Consider the following 16984-nt stretch of genomic DNA (forward strand, 5'->3'; position numbering starts at 1 on the left):
CTACTTGCTAATTATTATAACTCCTAATTACTGTCATAATCCAATTTACTAATATAATTATTAGACTATATAAATCTTAAGAGTTTTAAATGCAATACTAATGAGTGAATAGAAAAATAACGCAGCTGCTAAATTTGGTGTTAATTTACATTTTTACTGTCATAAAAACTCCTGTAAAAGAGTAATCTTTGCTCACTGCTTAGCTCTTCGGTAAGGCACTCAACAGGTATTTATATGCTAGACACTGTTCTAGACACTGGGGATAAAAGTGGTGAAGAAAAGGGACAAAAATTCATGCCTTCATGGAGCTTATGTTCTAATGTGAAGCATACATTCTATATTAATTCATGCATTACTTCAAGACATTTGCATGGTAGGCACAATGGACAATACAAATATGGCTAAAATAAGGTACCCGAGAAAAAGGAATCAGACAACTATGCCCTTTTATCATCATGGGATTAAAAAGAATGATAGCCTGAGTTTACTTATTCAACAAACACTGGTTGTGGTCTTTCTAAACGTGCTAGGACTTTAGGCTTCACTAGGTTTCAAATCTTGAACTCCAAGAAAACTCAGATTTATGCAAGCATTGCCAGATTCTGTCACTATTTTACATATTCACCATATAGTATCTCTCAGCTCTACCTCAACTTAGCTTACCTTCTGCCATATTCTTCCCTCCTTTTAATGAGTCTGTGGTCCTTTCAGTTCGTAAGGAAGGTATATCTCTTAACTATTCTCTATTGGCCTAATGATGGTTTCACCTCTCAACTTTATCACCTAAAGTGGGAAAAAAATTATATCATTTTGCATAAACAAAGATGCTACTCTTGACTCATTTCAAAAGTTCTATTTTTCTAGGATCAGGAATGGGTACCACCGAATCAACCATGCTTTTGTATAGTTCTTCTGGAGACCAACTCCACCCCTCTAAGTCAACCTTTTGCTCTTTGCAAAACTAACTGGTTTAGTTGAGGACCCAAGAGGCATCATCAACCCTAAGCTCCAGCCTAATGAGCTCTTGGTTAGAGAAATTACCACTGATTAAATCTCATGGGCTTAAAAGAATTTGTAACAACTAGCAGGATGTCGCAACTTTTCTTTTCATCTTAATACATAAGAGGTATGTTATTTCAAAGAAGGGATGCAGTCCCTGTTCTTTAAGGGGACTTCCATAACTTAAATACACTTCAGTCATGATCGGCAACAGGAGTCCTTTCCAGCCCAATCTCTAAATCTTGTCTCCGGGTTTCTTATGGCTCAACAAGAAAACATCCCATTTTTATCCAAGGCTATTTAATAGCTCCTTTAAGTGATTCCTCATGGTTGGAATGTAGACGACATCATCTAAAACTCCCAACTTGAAACCACTCAGCTAGTTTCCTGGTTTCCACCAAAAAGTTTTAAAATGTATTGGTCAGAGCCAATAGCCTAACATTTAAAACGCAAAGACAGATTTTGTTTTTCTTGTTCTGTTGCTGAATAGGGCTAAGCGTTAATGTTTCCAACTTTACACATTCATACCTTACCTTCTGAAAAGAAAACATTAGGAAAAGTACATGTTTTACACTAATTGTTAGGAATACTTAACACAGAAATTTATGAGATTACTTAACAATCAAAGGAAGCAAAATAAAAGAGAGACTTCATTAGAGATTAGTGTCCCTGAAAGAGAACTGCCTCTTTTCTGTGGATAGATCTTAATGACTTAAACACGGAGTATATGGAACGAAATTTAAAATGTCCTAAGGTGGTCATGCCATAAGAAGAGCCTTGGAAAATTTAAAAAAAGCAGAAATTCCAGTGTGTGACATAAAAAGGAATAATTCCATTTGAGATTTTGAAATAAAAAGAGAAAGAACACAGAATTCAATTCCTCCTTGAGCTAAATTGAGCAGGGAACTAAAAAAGATATCATCACACTTCCAACGGTCCTGACAATGTGTTCTTAGGGTTGCTGTGTCCTCAGACCTGTCCACAATACACCCATTAATGAACAGGATACTGGGTAAGGGGCTTCCCGGGTAGCTCAGTGGTAAAGAGCCTGCCTGCCAGTACAGGAGACATACAGACAAGGGTTTGATCCCTGGGTCGGGAAGATCCCCTGGAGGAGGAAATGGCAACCCACTCCAGTATTTCTGCCTGGAGAATCCATGGACAGAGGAGCCTGGTGGGCTACCACAGGGTTGCAAAGAGTCAGACACAACCGAATGACTTAGCACACAGAAAGATTTCACTTCACTGTATTCCTCCGAAGAGTTCTTCCAGCACAGAAATCCACATTAGTGGTAAAAAGAAAAGTAAAAGAATTCAAGTAAATGATTAAAATGTATTCAGAGTAACTTACATTCTCATATTAAAAAATGTGCAAATCATTTTCAACTTTTACTGAATGTGTGCACATTTCCTGATGTTAATGTTCTCTACAGTATGTACATTAAGTCCAAGACTGTACAGTTAACCATGGGAATTACTTAAGTTTTAAAACTCACTTGACTATAAACTATATGTGCTGGAGTGAAACAAAAATGAAAATTCCTCTTTTCAATATTTATTATTCCCAGGAAACCAAATAAATATAACCCAATATACAGATTCATTTTCCCTCTTTATTCGACACTTCTTTTTATTAACATTCATGTGATGGAAACAACCCACATGATCCCTTACTTAATACCTAGAGCCCCTTTTCCTTAATTCATTCATTTGTTCATTTATTCATTTTATTTCCACTGGATGTGGAATGTAAATGGACATGACCCAATACACACTTTCTGCCTCAAGGAGCTCACCACTGGGGTGTGGAAAGTTAAAGGATCAGAAAACAGTGGGAGGAGGGGAGACTGATATTATACCTTACATAATAGGCATAATAATATACAGGGCAGACAGACATATACTAAGTACCATAAGAGAGGGCTGAAGTTGTTAAGGTTCAAAGGAAGCAGAAATTTTACCCAAATGAAGATATTAAGGACACACAAAAGTCAGGAAGCACATGACTAGCGGAGGAGAAACAGGGTCTGAAACACGTGAAGACAGAATCTGGACTGTGGAAAATTCTCCCAACCCTCCGACGTGTAAAATTTTAAGTGAAGAAACTGATTTTCATCAGTGTTTGCTCAAAATGGAAATTGACCCCTGTCACAGATAACTTTGATAACTCAACATATGCAGTTACGAACACTGTGCACTAATTTTTTCTTTTGGGATAAGAAAGGTGTGAAATTGAATTCATCAGATTCCTTTGTTTGTAAGCAACAACCCAACAGCAATACTACAAATAATAAAGAGGACTGTATGCTAAAAAAAAAAAAAAGTGGCATTAGAGCTTGGTTCTGAAGGATACATACATAGCATTTCAACAGGTGGTACAGGGAGGCCAGCATACTCTGAGACCAGCTCCCATGAAACAGCGGTGGCGGCAAGGAGCCCGGGGAGAGGAAACGGACTAGTCAATATCACTGTAGGACGCAAGGAGCGAACGCAGACAGAAAACACAAGAAGATCCTATCGAAGTTGAAGTTAGGACTAAAGATTAAAAAAATAGACAGTCGCAGGGAAAATGTTAAATATCAGTAAGTATTTGAATGTTCTTACTGAATAGCTTGGTGTACAGATACAGTTAAAAGCAATAATCTGCCAGCATTTAGCTCGAGATACTTACTATGTGTGCCTTCACGCTTGCTCAGTCACTTCAGCGGTATCCGTCTCTTTGCGACCCCATGGACTGTGGCCCTCCAGGCTTCTCTGTCCATGTGATTCTCCAGGCAAGAGTACTGGAGTGGGTTGCCATGTCCTCCTCCAGGGGGTCTTCCCAACCCAGAGATCGAACCAGATCGATCTCCTGCACTGCAGGCAGATTCCTTACCGCTGAACCACCAAGGAAGCCCTACTAATGTTACATGCAACTTTAAAATGATGAAAAGTTCTCATGTGAGGGACTTATAATTTAGTTTACTCTACTTCATTCAGGAAACATATTGGGCAACTAACATATGGACCCTGTTATTTATGGATATAAAAGATACTTGTCTTCAAGTCAGCAAACAAAATCATTTAACTGAAAATACTTTTCTCATTCAAGGCAATGTTCTCTGATATGCAACGCCCATCAGTAATCCTGTTCTGCTAACACGGGAGATAAACCTGTTTTTGAACCTTAGTTATCTTCAGTTTGTATCTACAACTCATGTAACTGAGGAATAAAATAATGGATTAAAAATCAGACAAATTTTTAATGCATTTACACAACAATTTCTACACAGGTCAAAGAGGGTTGAATCAAGTTAAATCTAAAATCCTTTTCAATGAAAAAAACTCCTGTACTGTGATTCTAATTCTACTGAACTAAAATCCTTTAGGAAGACTAAACAGGACTCAGTAATTAAAATGGCTACTTGAACGACAAAGTAAGTAGTTGTCCAAATTTAGGTAAACTACTGTTTAATAATGATTCCATCTCAAATGGACTTCCAGGCTACTGCTGCACGCGCGTGTGTACACACACACAGATTCCTGCCACATGCTTTAAGCTGCCTTTATTTTGTGATACATATATACAATGGATTATTACTCAGCCATAAAAAGGAACAAACTTGAGTTGGCTGCAGTGAGGTGGATGAGCCTAGAGTCTGTTATACAGAGTGAAGTAAGTCAGAAAGAGAAAAACAAATATCATATATTAATGCATATATATGGAATCTAGACAAAGGGTACTGATAAACCTGCTTGCCTGGAGAATCCCAGGGACGGGAGCCTGCTGGGCTGCCGTCTATGGGGTCACACCAAGTTGGACACGACTGATGTGACTTAGTAGCAGCAGCAAACCTGTTTGCAGGGCAGGAATAGAGATGCAGACGTGCAGAACGGACTTGTGGACACATCGAGGTAAGGACAGGGGGCGATGCGCTGACAGGGCAGCCCTGACACATACACAAACGCCCACGTGTGACACAGCCAGCTGGTGGGAAGCACTGTACGGCCCAGGGAGCTCAGCCGGGTGCTCTGAGACGACCCGAAGGAGTGGCAGGGGGTGGGAAGGAGCCTCAGGAGGAAGGGGATACATGTACACTTGCGGCTGATCCACGCTGCTGTGTGGCAGAGACCAACACAACATTGGAAAGCAACGATTCTCCAATTAAAAATAATTAAAAAAAAAAATGTTCTTGGGACTTTTCTTGTGGTCCAGTGGTTAAGACTCCAAGCTCTCAAGACAAGGGGGCCCAGGTTTGATCCCTTGTCAGGGAACTGGATCCCACATGCTGATAAATAAATTAATATATATATTTTTAAAAGATGCCTTTATTTCACCTTAATGGGGAGCAGTTACATGAGTAGCTGGTAAAACAAAATCAAGCGGGGCAACACATGGGTGACATTCAGAACAACTGCCCAGTAGCTCTTAAAAACTCCTCCCTCTGACTGCTCACCCGCCTGACCCAGTAGACTTAGCATCTATAGATGATCAATCAAATGGTAACCTTTATGTAGGCAGGCCTGTCACCAACCACCTGTGTCCATTTTCCATGTGCGTGGAAAAGGCCCCGCTTCCAAACACTACCTTCTTGTACTCCCACCCCTCCTGTACCCAGATTTCATCTCTGCTGTGTTAACACTAGGAAGCTCATGATTAATTTCCTTCCTAAGAAGACTGAGGACTTCTCTGGGGATCCAGGGGTTAAGAATTCACCTGCCGATGCAGGGGACACAGGTTCGATCCCTGGTCCAGGAAGAGTCCATACGCCACGGAGCAACTTAAGCCTGTGCTCCGTGACTACTGAGTGGGTGCTCTAGAGCCCCTGAGCTATAACTCTGGGAGCCCACATGCCTGGGGCCAGGGTGCCCCAAGAGAGAAGCCACTAGTCAGAAGCCCGCACGCCACAACGAGAGAGGGGTTCCCACTCACCGAAAGGCCTGAGCGCAGCGCTCAAGATCCAGCGTAGACAAAAACAAAGAAAATAAACCTTAAAAAAGAAGACTGAGAAGTTTATCTGAGCCTCCTGAGAACCAGAAATGGTGTGACTAGTTCAAGAAGCAGGGGCAACACATATTTGCTTAGGAGTCTAGAAGTTGCTATCCTACCTAATTTTCAAGTATTATAGTGTTTATTTCACTAACTCGGTATTAGATGCCAGGGCCACATTATGAAATAGTTCATTCATAAGATGAATACCAAGCATTTAGATTTTTTTTAACTTTTCTTTGTGTCAAATGAATTTAGTATTATTACTTAATTATTTAACTACATTATTTACCCATACTATACCTATTTAAATGATCATAGTTATTACCCAATTTCCTTAAAAGCAGAATTTAATGGATAATCACCACACTTTTTACAGATTTACTTCAGTAAGGCATACTGCAGAACTCAGGAATTTCCCGAGTTGATATGTCATTTATTCCTGGCAAACCATCATCTTTGTCTACATATAGTTCATTTTTTCCAAACTAGAAATGTACTCACTGGAGTTAACTTCTTCCATCAAACAAAAAAATTATTTTAAAACTGCTACTGAGATTTTAGAGCACGTCAACAACTTTCAAATGGCATGACAGGCAAGCTGCTTGACCTTTGGACTTTAGTTTATCTAGAATACCAAAGGGCTGAAAGACCTCCAAAGTGTCTTCCAATCCTATCATTCATGAGTTTCTCATGACACAGTGTGAGTACTGGATGTTTTATTCTTTTAAAACATTCTTAGGAAATCATTAATAGTGAGGCATGATTTTTCTTAATTTACTTTTTTAAAATTTGATTTTTAATTGGAGAACAGTTGCTTTACAATGTTGTGTTGATTTCTGCCATACAACAGTGTGAATCAGCTGTGTGTGTGTGTGTGTGTGTGTGTGTGTGTGTGTCCCAACCCTCATCCCCTTCTCGGTCGTCACAGGAGGCCAGGTGGTGCTCCCTGTGTTATAGAGTAACTTCCCACTCGCTATCTGTTTTACACAGGGTAATATATATGTTTCAAGGCGACTCTCTCCTTCCTAAGGGTAATTTACTTTTAATAAGGAGTCTGTTTTCACAGATATCCACTTACCTTTGTTCTAAACATAGGAAAATACCCTAAAAGATACTCAAGTTTAAACAGATCTTCCTTTTAGGAGCTACTTTCTCATTGATAGAGAAATTCTAATAGTTCCATAGTGATAACAGTTGTGTGAAAAGGATACAGCGCAATCCATGGCCACAATTCAGCACTACCAAGTTCTTCTGCGGCAACAAGTATTTATTTATTTATGTGTATTTACTAAATAAGTTCAATAACTTGGAAACTTCTCAAGGAGCTCTCAGAGAATGAAAGACAAAGCTTACTTTTCACATAAAAAAAATTTTAAATTCCTGCTTCTCCTGCCTTCACTGAAACAAGCCCTAATAAACATATTATTCACCCACAAAATAACATTTTATTCAGAAGGATTCCCACAAACTAACCCACCTGAGCATTCATGTTTATGCAGCAACAAATCATATATCTTTCTACTCTGTTAATAGGTTTTCCTAGAGAAATCACATTTTTATTCTTTTTATGATATTACTGAGATCATTAAAAACAGGAAATGGGAAAACTCTCCTTGAATAATAATCAGTGAGCTATATGAATTTTTCTGGTTTTCTTAAAAGCAGTGATTAAATTTGCTAATAGTAATAATTTAACATATTCAAGACATCACCAGTTTACTCACTGAAATACTGTGAGTTTTAGATTACTGAACTAGTACTTGAATTTGAATTCCTTCCCCTGCCACCCTAACAGATTTCATCCCTGGAGACACACTGATAGCGCTAATCAGTATCTCTGGAATGACATGATACTCACGTCTCCGGGTTATGGTGACCATATTATTCCTTCAAAACCAGGGAAAATTATTGTTTAAAATCCCCTTGGTTTTTAAACAGTAGGTCCTTCCTAAATCCTTGTTGAGTAAGTGGAGCTCAGATGTTCATATCTATCAATTGCATGTCAATGTTGTCTTATACAGATCTCTGTGTATGTCCCTAAGGTGAAATTTAATCCCGCCAAAGCATTTGATTCTGATTACTGTTTCAGTTATTTAACTATTCAGTCAGCAAATTCACAGTAACCAAATTATCACAAATATTAGCTGCTCTAAAAAAAAAAAAAAAAATGGTTAGGTGAAATATAGCAAAAAGTCAGTGGAAAGAAAGAGAAGTGAATTTTTAAAAAGATCAAAGAATTGCTCATCCCATGACAAGGTTAAGTTCTGTAAATGTAGAGACTTTTTCAACTTGTTCACTGATGTATCCTCAGCTTATAGCAGTGTCTGGCAAATACTGGGCTCTTGATAAATACTTGGTGAATGGATAGACTGCTGATAAAACAAGCTATTTTATCCACTATGTATACTTAGTTCAGAATGTAAGACGGGATTCATTTGTAGAGTGCAGAAGCTCTAATATAGGTTCATACTGAAGTCTGATTCTGGCAAAGGCTCCCGGATTTAGAATTACTAACTGTAAAATACAAATAAATTTATATCCCAGACACTGACTGGCTGATCAAGCTTGGGCCTGGGATACATCAAGCCACAGGTAAGCAAGAATTTCAAGTCATTATCCCTGTGCATGCTGGCAGTCCCAGAGCCAGCAATAACAAGACAGCTTTTCAGGCAAATCCATCAAATATCTCAAACTTTAGAAAAACTAATGTGTTTATTATGCTTCTTCAAGCTTTGAGGCTTAACTATCTGTGGGAAGGACCTATAATTATGATCAATTACTTGTGACTTGAAGGCATTTATACAGGCACCTATCTGCCCTTTTAAGAAACCTTTAAAGAATCAGCCACAGGACTGTAAAATGGATCCTCTGGGGCAACAATAAATCACAGGTTTGGGGGCCAGACTCTGACAACTCTCCTTTGGAAGGAAAGAATTTGTCACCTGTCCTTGATTTCCTAATCCTGCCTGAAGAATTATCACCATCATCTAAAATGTGAATTCCTAGTCAAGCTCAGCAAGTCATGGGGACCAGTAACTGCCCCAGGCAGAAGCAGAAGGGAAGAAACAGGAAGGAAACAAATGGAATGGAGATCTGCAGCTCGTGAGGATGACATCATCGATGCTGTTCTCAAGTGTCATTGAACTTCATGGCATATGACTGATGGTCTTTTCTGACAAACTACAGGCTCATTATATTTCGAGTAGCTTCGTGGTTCCGGAGCTTGTAATGTCTGGGCTTGAGTATGATTCGTCCTACAGGAAAGGACAGGTGAACTAATGCCCTACTGGGAACTTTTACCAAGGCAAGCCCCCGGTAGGCCCCTCCCCACCCCACCACCCCCACTGTCAATCTTCTTGAACACAAATAATACTTGGACATCTGAAGCACTCTTAAATTTACAAACTGTTCACATATACACTATCTCAGTTTCTCCTCATGATTCTTAAGAGGTTGATGTCATCTTCACCACTTAACATGTGAAACAGTTTTAGAAAATGATGCCTTTGTCTTTGACATAGCAGTACAATCTCGACTTACCAATGTAATCTCCTAAAATTTCTCAGTACAGAATCCAAGACACGGCTTGGTTAGAAATGTATAAAGACACACCAACGTCAAGAGGATAAAGCAAAAGAATAAGTCGGATTTGCTGGCACAAGGGCAAAAACAACTTCCCTCTGTTATGAGAGTAAATTGTGTGCTTTAGGGAAAGGACGGTGTTACACAGGGGTACCTCTGTAATACCTCTACAATTGGAAGGACATGATTTTATTTACATACATGATCATCACCCTTAACTGGACACTATCCATAGGTAACAGACAAAATAAAACAAGAATTTTGGACTTACAATTCTAGCGGTAGAATTCACCCTTTGGGAAGTGACTGGGTGATTCCGCTAGGAAGATAACTAAGTTGCAGGTACAAATGGACCCTTTGCTTTCCTCTCCAATATCACAAAGACGCCCCAAAAGGGTTTCTGTTGTTTTTCAACAAGAACAAAAAAATACACAGAAGGTTACCTACTGCTTTTATATTTAATCTCATCTTCCTAAATCACGGATTCTTTCAATCCCTCTATTGGCTAAAACAGAGGTATATTGGGATCCCAGCTTTACAGCCGTTTACTACCCTGTTTATGTAGTCATGGTTCTTCGCTGCCTTCTAGCCCGAGTCCTGACTGTGGCAGGAACAAAGCAGCATACAAGTCATCCAGCCTGGGATAAGAGGAGACAAGTTGAAACCTCCCAGGAAGACTCTGTAGACACGTGGGCCCCCTGAGTCTATGGAGGGCTTGGTATTTCAAAGGTCAGTCTTGGGTCTCTCCACTTTGGTGACTAATGTTAAATTGTTTGACTTTTCACAAAAATATTTAGCTATGCTTATTTACATAATCTCATCCACAGCACACATACAGTAGTAGATATGTATTTGTTGAACAGAGCCCCTGGACAGATGAGGAGACAGGAAGAAGACCTCAAGACCTCCTTTCTCCAACTTATTATCTTAGAAGTTGAGAAAGGTAAAATCACACCCTAATTTGTAGAAGTTTCTGGGCATTCCTTTTCAGCTTAAAACTATGCACCTCTGTTTAAAAAAAGAAAAGGATGACACACCACACAATGTCAAACACACAATGGGGAAATTCCAGGATCACTAAGAAAACACCATTATCCAAAGTCATACACACTTTGGTTTAATACTGGTTCCCACACAAGAGACACTGTAAAAGCTGCTGCCTCCCCACCCGCCAGCACAGCCCACCGAGGAGAATCCTGGGCAGGACATTCGCAATCTAAATATTCCATAACCTGGACTGACTGCCTGGAGAAGGAGCCTAAGGACTATGCCCTCTTAGACACACAAAATAATACGAACAGGTAACATATTTGGAAGACATTTTAAAAATGACACAAACTGGGCGTCGGCACTGAAGTCCTTCATCAGGAATCCTTATCATTATGCAATGTTAGCGAAAAGAAACTGTAGGTGTAATTGACAAAATTATTCTCAAGTGTTTCTGCACTTTAAAACCTCATTTATACGAGGCTCTGGCAGAAGACTTTTTTCCCCTACTAATTACCACCATACCCTGTTACCTCTCATTCATTCTCTCAAAAACTCCCCCAATGGCCAAGAAAACTACGCGGGGGCCTGGGGGGCTGGGCGCCCGTCTCAGGTTGCCTTGTTCTGTCCCCTAAAAGACACCCATCTTTCCGGACCCCTTTCAGGAAGAACCGGGAGGAAAACACTTAGAACTGGCACAGCGGCGGGGAAGGCTGCGCAGGTCATATTTTCTGACTGGTCTTTTTGCTCGCTGTCTGGCAAGGTCGCCAGCTCTGGCTCGTGGCTCTGTCGACAAAACTCACTCTCACTCGGTAAGGTCGACGGATGGCGCCCTGCCTCCCCCGCCGCCCCTCCGCCCTCCCGCACGCGCAGCATCCTCGTGGGGCCGGGGATCCCAGGCCCTCCGCCAGCGCACGGCCCCCGACGGCACGGGCGCCGATCCACCGCTCACCTGACCACGTTGGGGTGCTCGAAGGTCTCCAGGTGCCTCAGCACCGCCACCTCGCGGATGGTGGAGAGCGGCATGCCCTCCTCGCCAGTCTGCACTCGCACGCGTTTCAGCGCCACGAAACGGCCTCCGTTCTTCAGGTCCCGGGCCTTGAACACCTTCCCGTAGGCGCCCTCCCCGATCTCCGCCACGCACTCATACTGCTGGTCGGCACGGCTCAGGCCGTCCTTCTCCATGCCGCCCGGACGCCGCCCGGCGCGGTGCCGCTGGGGCGGGCGGGGGGCGCGCTCGGCTCGCTGGTGGCCGCCGCTCGCCTCCTCCCGGACTCCCCGGCCGACTCCCTCGCGCCCCGGAGCTCGGTCTCGCTCTCTCTCACCCCCCCCGCCGACTACCGCGCTCGGGCGCTCGGACTCTCGCGGCCGCTGGGGCTGGATGGAGCGACCTCCCCGCGGGCGGGCGCAACCCTGGTGCCGCCGCTGCGAAACTCCGCCTGCTGAGTCGCCGGGGAGCGAGCCGATCCCTCCTCTTCCCTCCCCGAAGCGCAGTCCTCTGCAGTCACCGAGGCGATTACATAGTCTCAGTCTCAGCCCGAGCGCGTCTCAGTCCACGGTCATTCCACCTAAAAGAGGAGACGGGAGGACAAGAAGAAAGTGTAATCAGACATCCCAGGCGCCTTCTCCGGGGTTCCTACCGGGACCCCTCCTCCTCCTCTACGCAGTCCCCATCGCTACCCTCTGCGAGCTCCTGCCCTCTCCCAGGCCGCTTAATCCTTCCTGGTTCCTACGAGAAAAACGAAGTTACTTTGCTTTCCCTGCAGAGCTGGAGCCGTCTTCGTGCGGAGAGGTTGCAGGGGCCCCTCGGGGATGAGCGCCGGGCGCGGGACGCAGTGGAACGAGAGGGGGCGTGCCAAGCAGCCCAGAGTGTGCCGGGAGCGCGGGGGAGGGGAGGCGCCGGGCACGTCAATGTCACGGCTTAATATTTCCCTGTATTATTGTGTTGCGCTGCTACCCTCCCTGCCTGCCGGGCCTGGACGTCAGGGGACAGGGGCTCCATGGGTGCCGTGGAGGCGTTCTGGGGTCGTGCGCAGCCCGCTGTGGAGAGACCTCGGGTCCGCCCGAGTGCGGCCGCAGAATGTGGGTGGGGGCTCCCAGGACCTTTGTAACCCGATGCTGGGAGCGTGCGAGGAGGGGTGGTCAGACATCTGCTCGGAAATTGCTTCCTTTCTACTTTCAGTTTTTCTACGAGGAGACATTTAAAGACGACACACAAATGGTCTTTTTAGGGTAAAAGAGTCTGGGTTGGAAACGGAATCCTTCCTCTGACTTGGGAAGACCTCCCTGGTGGAAACCCATCAGATCCGAGAGGGCGGGAGCTCCCGCTCCTCTGGAGTGGGTGAGCGATGCCTCCCCCTGCGGTGTGGCGGGGCGGCGGGGGGGGGGGGGGGGGGGGGGTGAGCGGGTGAAGTCGCCTGCCGAACCCGAAGAATGGGATAAAGAGGTGCTTGCCGCAGTTCAGCTGGTCGTCTCCTTGGAGAACTTCAGAAGCAAGGCGGCATAATCGTGACTCGCCTTGAATTTTTCAACCGATTGCAACCTGAGCGAAACAAGCCTCCCCTTAAAAAGGGTGAGGGGTGGGGGGAGTAAAGGCTGCCTCCAGGGGAAAGCGAAAAGGGGTTGCGCCCCCGAGGCCGGGACTCGCGAACCTTTCCCCACTCTCAGGGTTGTTCCCGAAGTAGGTAGCAGAGGTGGTTGCTCCACTCCCCTTTCAGCTTAAGGTCGGGTCCGAACAGCAGCCAGGGGCCCCCGGAGCCCACCCCCCCCCCCCCCCCGCCACACACACAACAAAGCGGGGGCGGGGGTCGCACTCTTCTTTCCCATTCAAGCTGCAATCCAGGGCCCAGAGGACCTCCGCTCCACCAACGCTGTGGCCTCTGCCGGACATTCGCCGCTCCGACTGCGTGTCCGAAATTCCCGGAGCTCCTCGGAATTACCTGCCCCGCAACCTCTGGCTCGCTCGCCTTCCGCCAGGAATTAAAGATACAGACTGCGCGACCCCCGCGGTCTGCGGGCGGAGGGGACCGCAGAGAGCACCGGGCTCCTCACACTCTCTCCATTCAGAATTCTCCTTAAAAGGTGAAGGCCAGTCCTGGGGGGGGGGGGGGGGGGCCGAGGAACGAGCCCCCCGAGCCGAGGACCCAGCGGTCGGAGCCAGGCCGAGGGCCACACAGGTAGCCGAGGAGCCGCGGCGAGCGCGCCGCCCGCCCCCTCCCGCGGGCCCCCTCCGCGCCCCAGTCCTGCCCGCCGCCCGGCGGCGAAGGAAGCGGCGGGGACGTCCCACCCCCGCAGGGAGCTGCGCCCGCCGCCCCCGCCCGGCCCCGCACCGCCCGCCCGGCTCTCCCCCCCTCGCTCCCCGGACTGTCGGCTCCGGCGGAGAGAAACGGGAGCAGCCGTGCCTCCCCCCCGCCCCGTCCACTTTTTTTTGTTGTTGTTGTTGCTTTCCCACGCTGGCTGAATGTGACTTGACCCCATTTCAAAAAGTTTGACAGAGTGCTTCAACATTTCCGCATTCCTCCGCGACTACAAAGGCTGCAGCCGCCTCCTTCTGCTTTCTGTCTCTGCTCTCTGTCTTCACACTCAATGAAATCCTTCATGTGCCTCTCCCGAAGCCTGCCAAGCACCCCAAGGGTCGCCACCACCGCGGCGACCAGAGGCCGCCCCGGGGACCACGACTCCCGCGTGTGCGCACACGCAGATGCGCCCACGTGCACAGTGACGGGCGCGGGGCTCGGGCCCGGAGGTGTTCACCCCGGGGGCGTGCGTTTTAACGTCGATATTTTAAATTAGGAAAGTAAACTGGGAAACTAAAGCAAGCGTCCATCCTTGCGGGGGTACTCCCAGCCTGGGCACTGGCCGCCGGCGTGCACTCCTCTCTTAAGTGCAGAACACGCCCGCGGGGGCTGCCAGCAAGGAGTCTGCGTTAACATTTATCTCGTGGTGGGGAAGGTGGAGCTCACACCCACACCTCGGCGAGATGGAGGGGGAGCTTTCGTGGGGAAATAAATACAAGGCACCGAAACACATTTTCTCCCGCGTGAGGTCCCCAGAAGCAGTGCATTTTAAACCCTGAGTGTAAATTGCTCGGCGAGTTTCCCAGTGGAGCCTGAGTTCCGTTTGAAAAACTGGATAAGAAGTGTTTGTGTGGGTGTTTGTGCGCAAGGCTGTGTGGGAGCCACAGGAGCTCGGCGTTGGGGGGAGTCCCTCGTGTGGGATGTTCCCCTCTAGTCAGATTAGAAGAAACTCCTGTAGCTCCCCCGAAACTGGCCCCTGTAACCACCCCGCCTCGGACCGTAAGGGGTTAACCAAAGCCGATTCCGAGAACCTCCCGCGCCCCCCCGGCCCAGTCACCCCCACCCACCCCCGCCTCCGACCCCGGCCGAGCCCCCAAGTCTTCCCCGAGGACCCCCCCCCCCAGCCCCACCCCGCACCCTGCCGCCCACCCACCGGGGCACACAGCGCCTCACCTGAGGGGCCCGGCCGCGGCGGGCCTCGCGAGGGGGCTGCGGGGACCGGTCGACCTTCGCACGTGTCCGCCGCGGCGCGGAGCAGGTAACCCGGCTCGAGGAAGGAGTTAGCGGCGCTCGCTCGGGCGAGGGGGTGGGCACTGCGGCGGAGGGCGGAGGGACGGCGGAGGGCGCCGCCCGCGCGGCGCGCTGGGGGCGGACGGGGGCCGCGGGGCTCCGGCCGGGGCTCGGGGCCCGAGCCGGGGAGGCGGCGGCGGCGGGGGGCCCTGGGGGCCGGCGGCCCGCGACCCTCCCGGCGGCCGGGTGGGGGGCTCGCCGCTCAGTGGCCGGCGAGTGTGCAAATTAAAGTCTTCCGGAGAGGGGGCAGGCGGCCGAGCCCCGGCTGTGCTCTGAGCCTCCGGCTCCCCGGCTCTCCGCTCCGAGTGGGGGGCGAGAAAGAGGGGGGAGCTAAATGAAAATTTCCGGCGTTCGCTGCAACTGGAGTGGGGCGACTAGAATGAGAGGCGTGAGAGGGAGAGTGGGATGTGTGGTCTGCAGTCGGCTGAGTTACCAAACCCAGGGTCGCCCCGAGTTGGGGTTTTTGACAGAGTGAGGCGGGCGGGGGGGTTTCAGCAGTCAGTGATGTAGACGGATGGGGAAAACACAACGACCAACAATAATCATGAGGGGCCGGTGGGGGTGGTAAATACTAACACTTTCCAAGAAACTGAAAAATCAGACCAAAAAAATAACTTTATTAAAAAAAAAAATTGGCAGGACGCCTTGCAGAAAAGAAAATACTAATCTGTCCAAGCACTTTTCACTTTCAGCATGAGCTACATTTGTTTTGTTTTCCTTCGCTTCCTTTCGGCCTCACAAAGCCCTATCTTTTCCTTTTGGACAGAGGATATGATTTGGAAATTGTCTGGCACTCTTGTGGTTAACGATCTACTTGAAGGGGCTGGCCGGTTCACAGTTATTAAGTGATTAGTAACTGCTGAGGGTTCACTAAGGTATTTCTGTGGAGGTAAAAAGCCTAAAATTGACTTTAAATAACAGAACAGCAAGATAACAGACACACGCACACACACACAAAGAGGAAAGAACACGATTCGATGGGTGCTGAGTTTAAATGCATTACTGAACTTCTGAAATTTGAAACTTTGTAAGAATGTATACTTTACCTGCTGAGAAAACCTGAATATTTCAGGTGCAAATGAGATTTTGGAGAAAAAGAAAAGACTTCTAGACTTTCTACAATGAAGTAAAATAAAACTTAAAATGACTATTTATTTTGAAAGAATTCAGTATTATCCAAAATCTCTATCTGTAAAATACTTGAAACCCTTTGAAATATCTTTATGCAAACCCTAAAAAAGTGTTATTTACTTCAGGACTCTGTGTAAAAATTAAAGCCCAGAAAAATTCTGTTTGAATGAAAAATACTACCTCTATAATTCTTTTGACATTTTGAATTAAACTATGTTGCTAATTTCACAGTAGATCAAAATTTTGCTTTATAAAATTGATTCTGTAGTATAATGTGAAGTAACAGGTTAGGTAAATAAAAATTGTTGCATTTCCATTAGCAAATATTTTGCAAGGCATTATAGTAATTTATTCTTAAAAAATAAAAAATGAATAATTGTGTTTTTTATGCTTAAGATAGTTCATAAAATACATTTTTTTGTGTTTAGAAGCATATCTTCTAAAATGAAATCCAATTTCTGAACAAAACTTATGCTTGTAAAGATAGCTACAATCTCATAGACTTTACAAACTTAAGAAAACAAAGTGTTGGAATTTGTATTTCTATAAAATATTGGATCACTACAAATCACTAATTAGACTTTAAACCAGAGACACAAATGGGAATCCTCCATTTTGATATGCTCACACTATCAATGTTTTTTAAAACAAGATTTATTTGTTGGTAATTAACACATTTATGTAACTCAGAAATAATTGTCAATAAATAGTCATAGGAACCAGCAAA

General features: G+C 45.9%; 1 protein-coding gene across 3 annotated transcripts in view; it reads right to left on the reverse strand.

The window, feature by feature from the left end:
• Positions 1-15117, reverse strand: part of CDK6 (cyclin dependent kinase 6) — a 252667-nt gene extending 237550 nt beyond the window's left edge. Inside the window, exons 1-2 of one of the 3 annotated variants that reach the window (XM_061164896.1) lie at positions 15010-15117; positions 11493-12108 (exon numbers count right to left, since the gene is read on the reverse strand). In XM_061164896.1, the coding sequence (XP_061020879.1) occupies positions 11493-11725 (233 nt within the window). In that variant the 5' untranslated portion in view covers positions 11726-12108; positions 15010-15117. Of the gene's footprint in view, positions 1-11492; positions 12109-12220; positions 12428-15009 lie in introns of those variants that run through there. The other 2 variants (XM_061164894.1, XM_061164893.1) reach the window with 2 other exon arrangements.
• Between the last annotated feature and the right edge of the window lie 1867 nt (positions 15118-16984).

Source organism: Dama dama, chromosome 18 (assembly GCF_033118175.1).
Source record: "Dama dama isolate Ldn47 chromosome 18, ASM3311817v1, whole genome shotgun sequence".
In the NCBI taxonomy this organism is placed as follows: domain Eukaryota; kingdom Metazoa; phylum Chordata; class Mammalia; order Artiodactyla; family Cervidae; genus Dama; species Dama dama.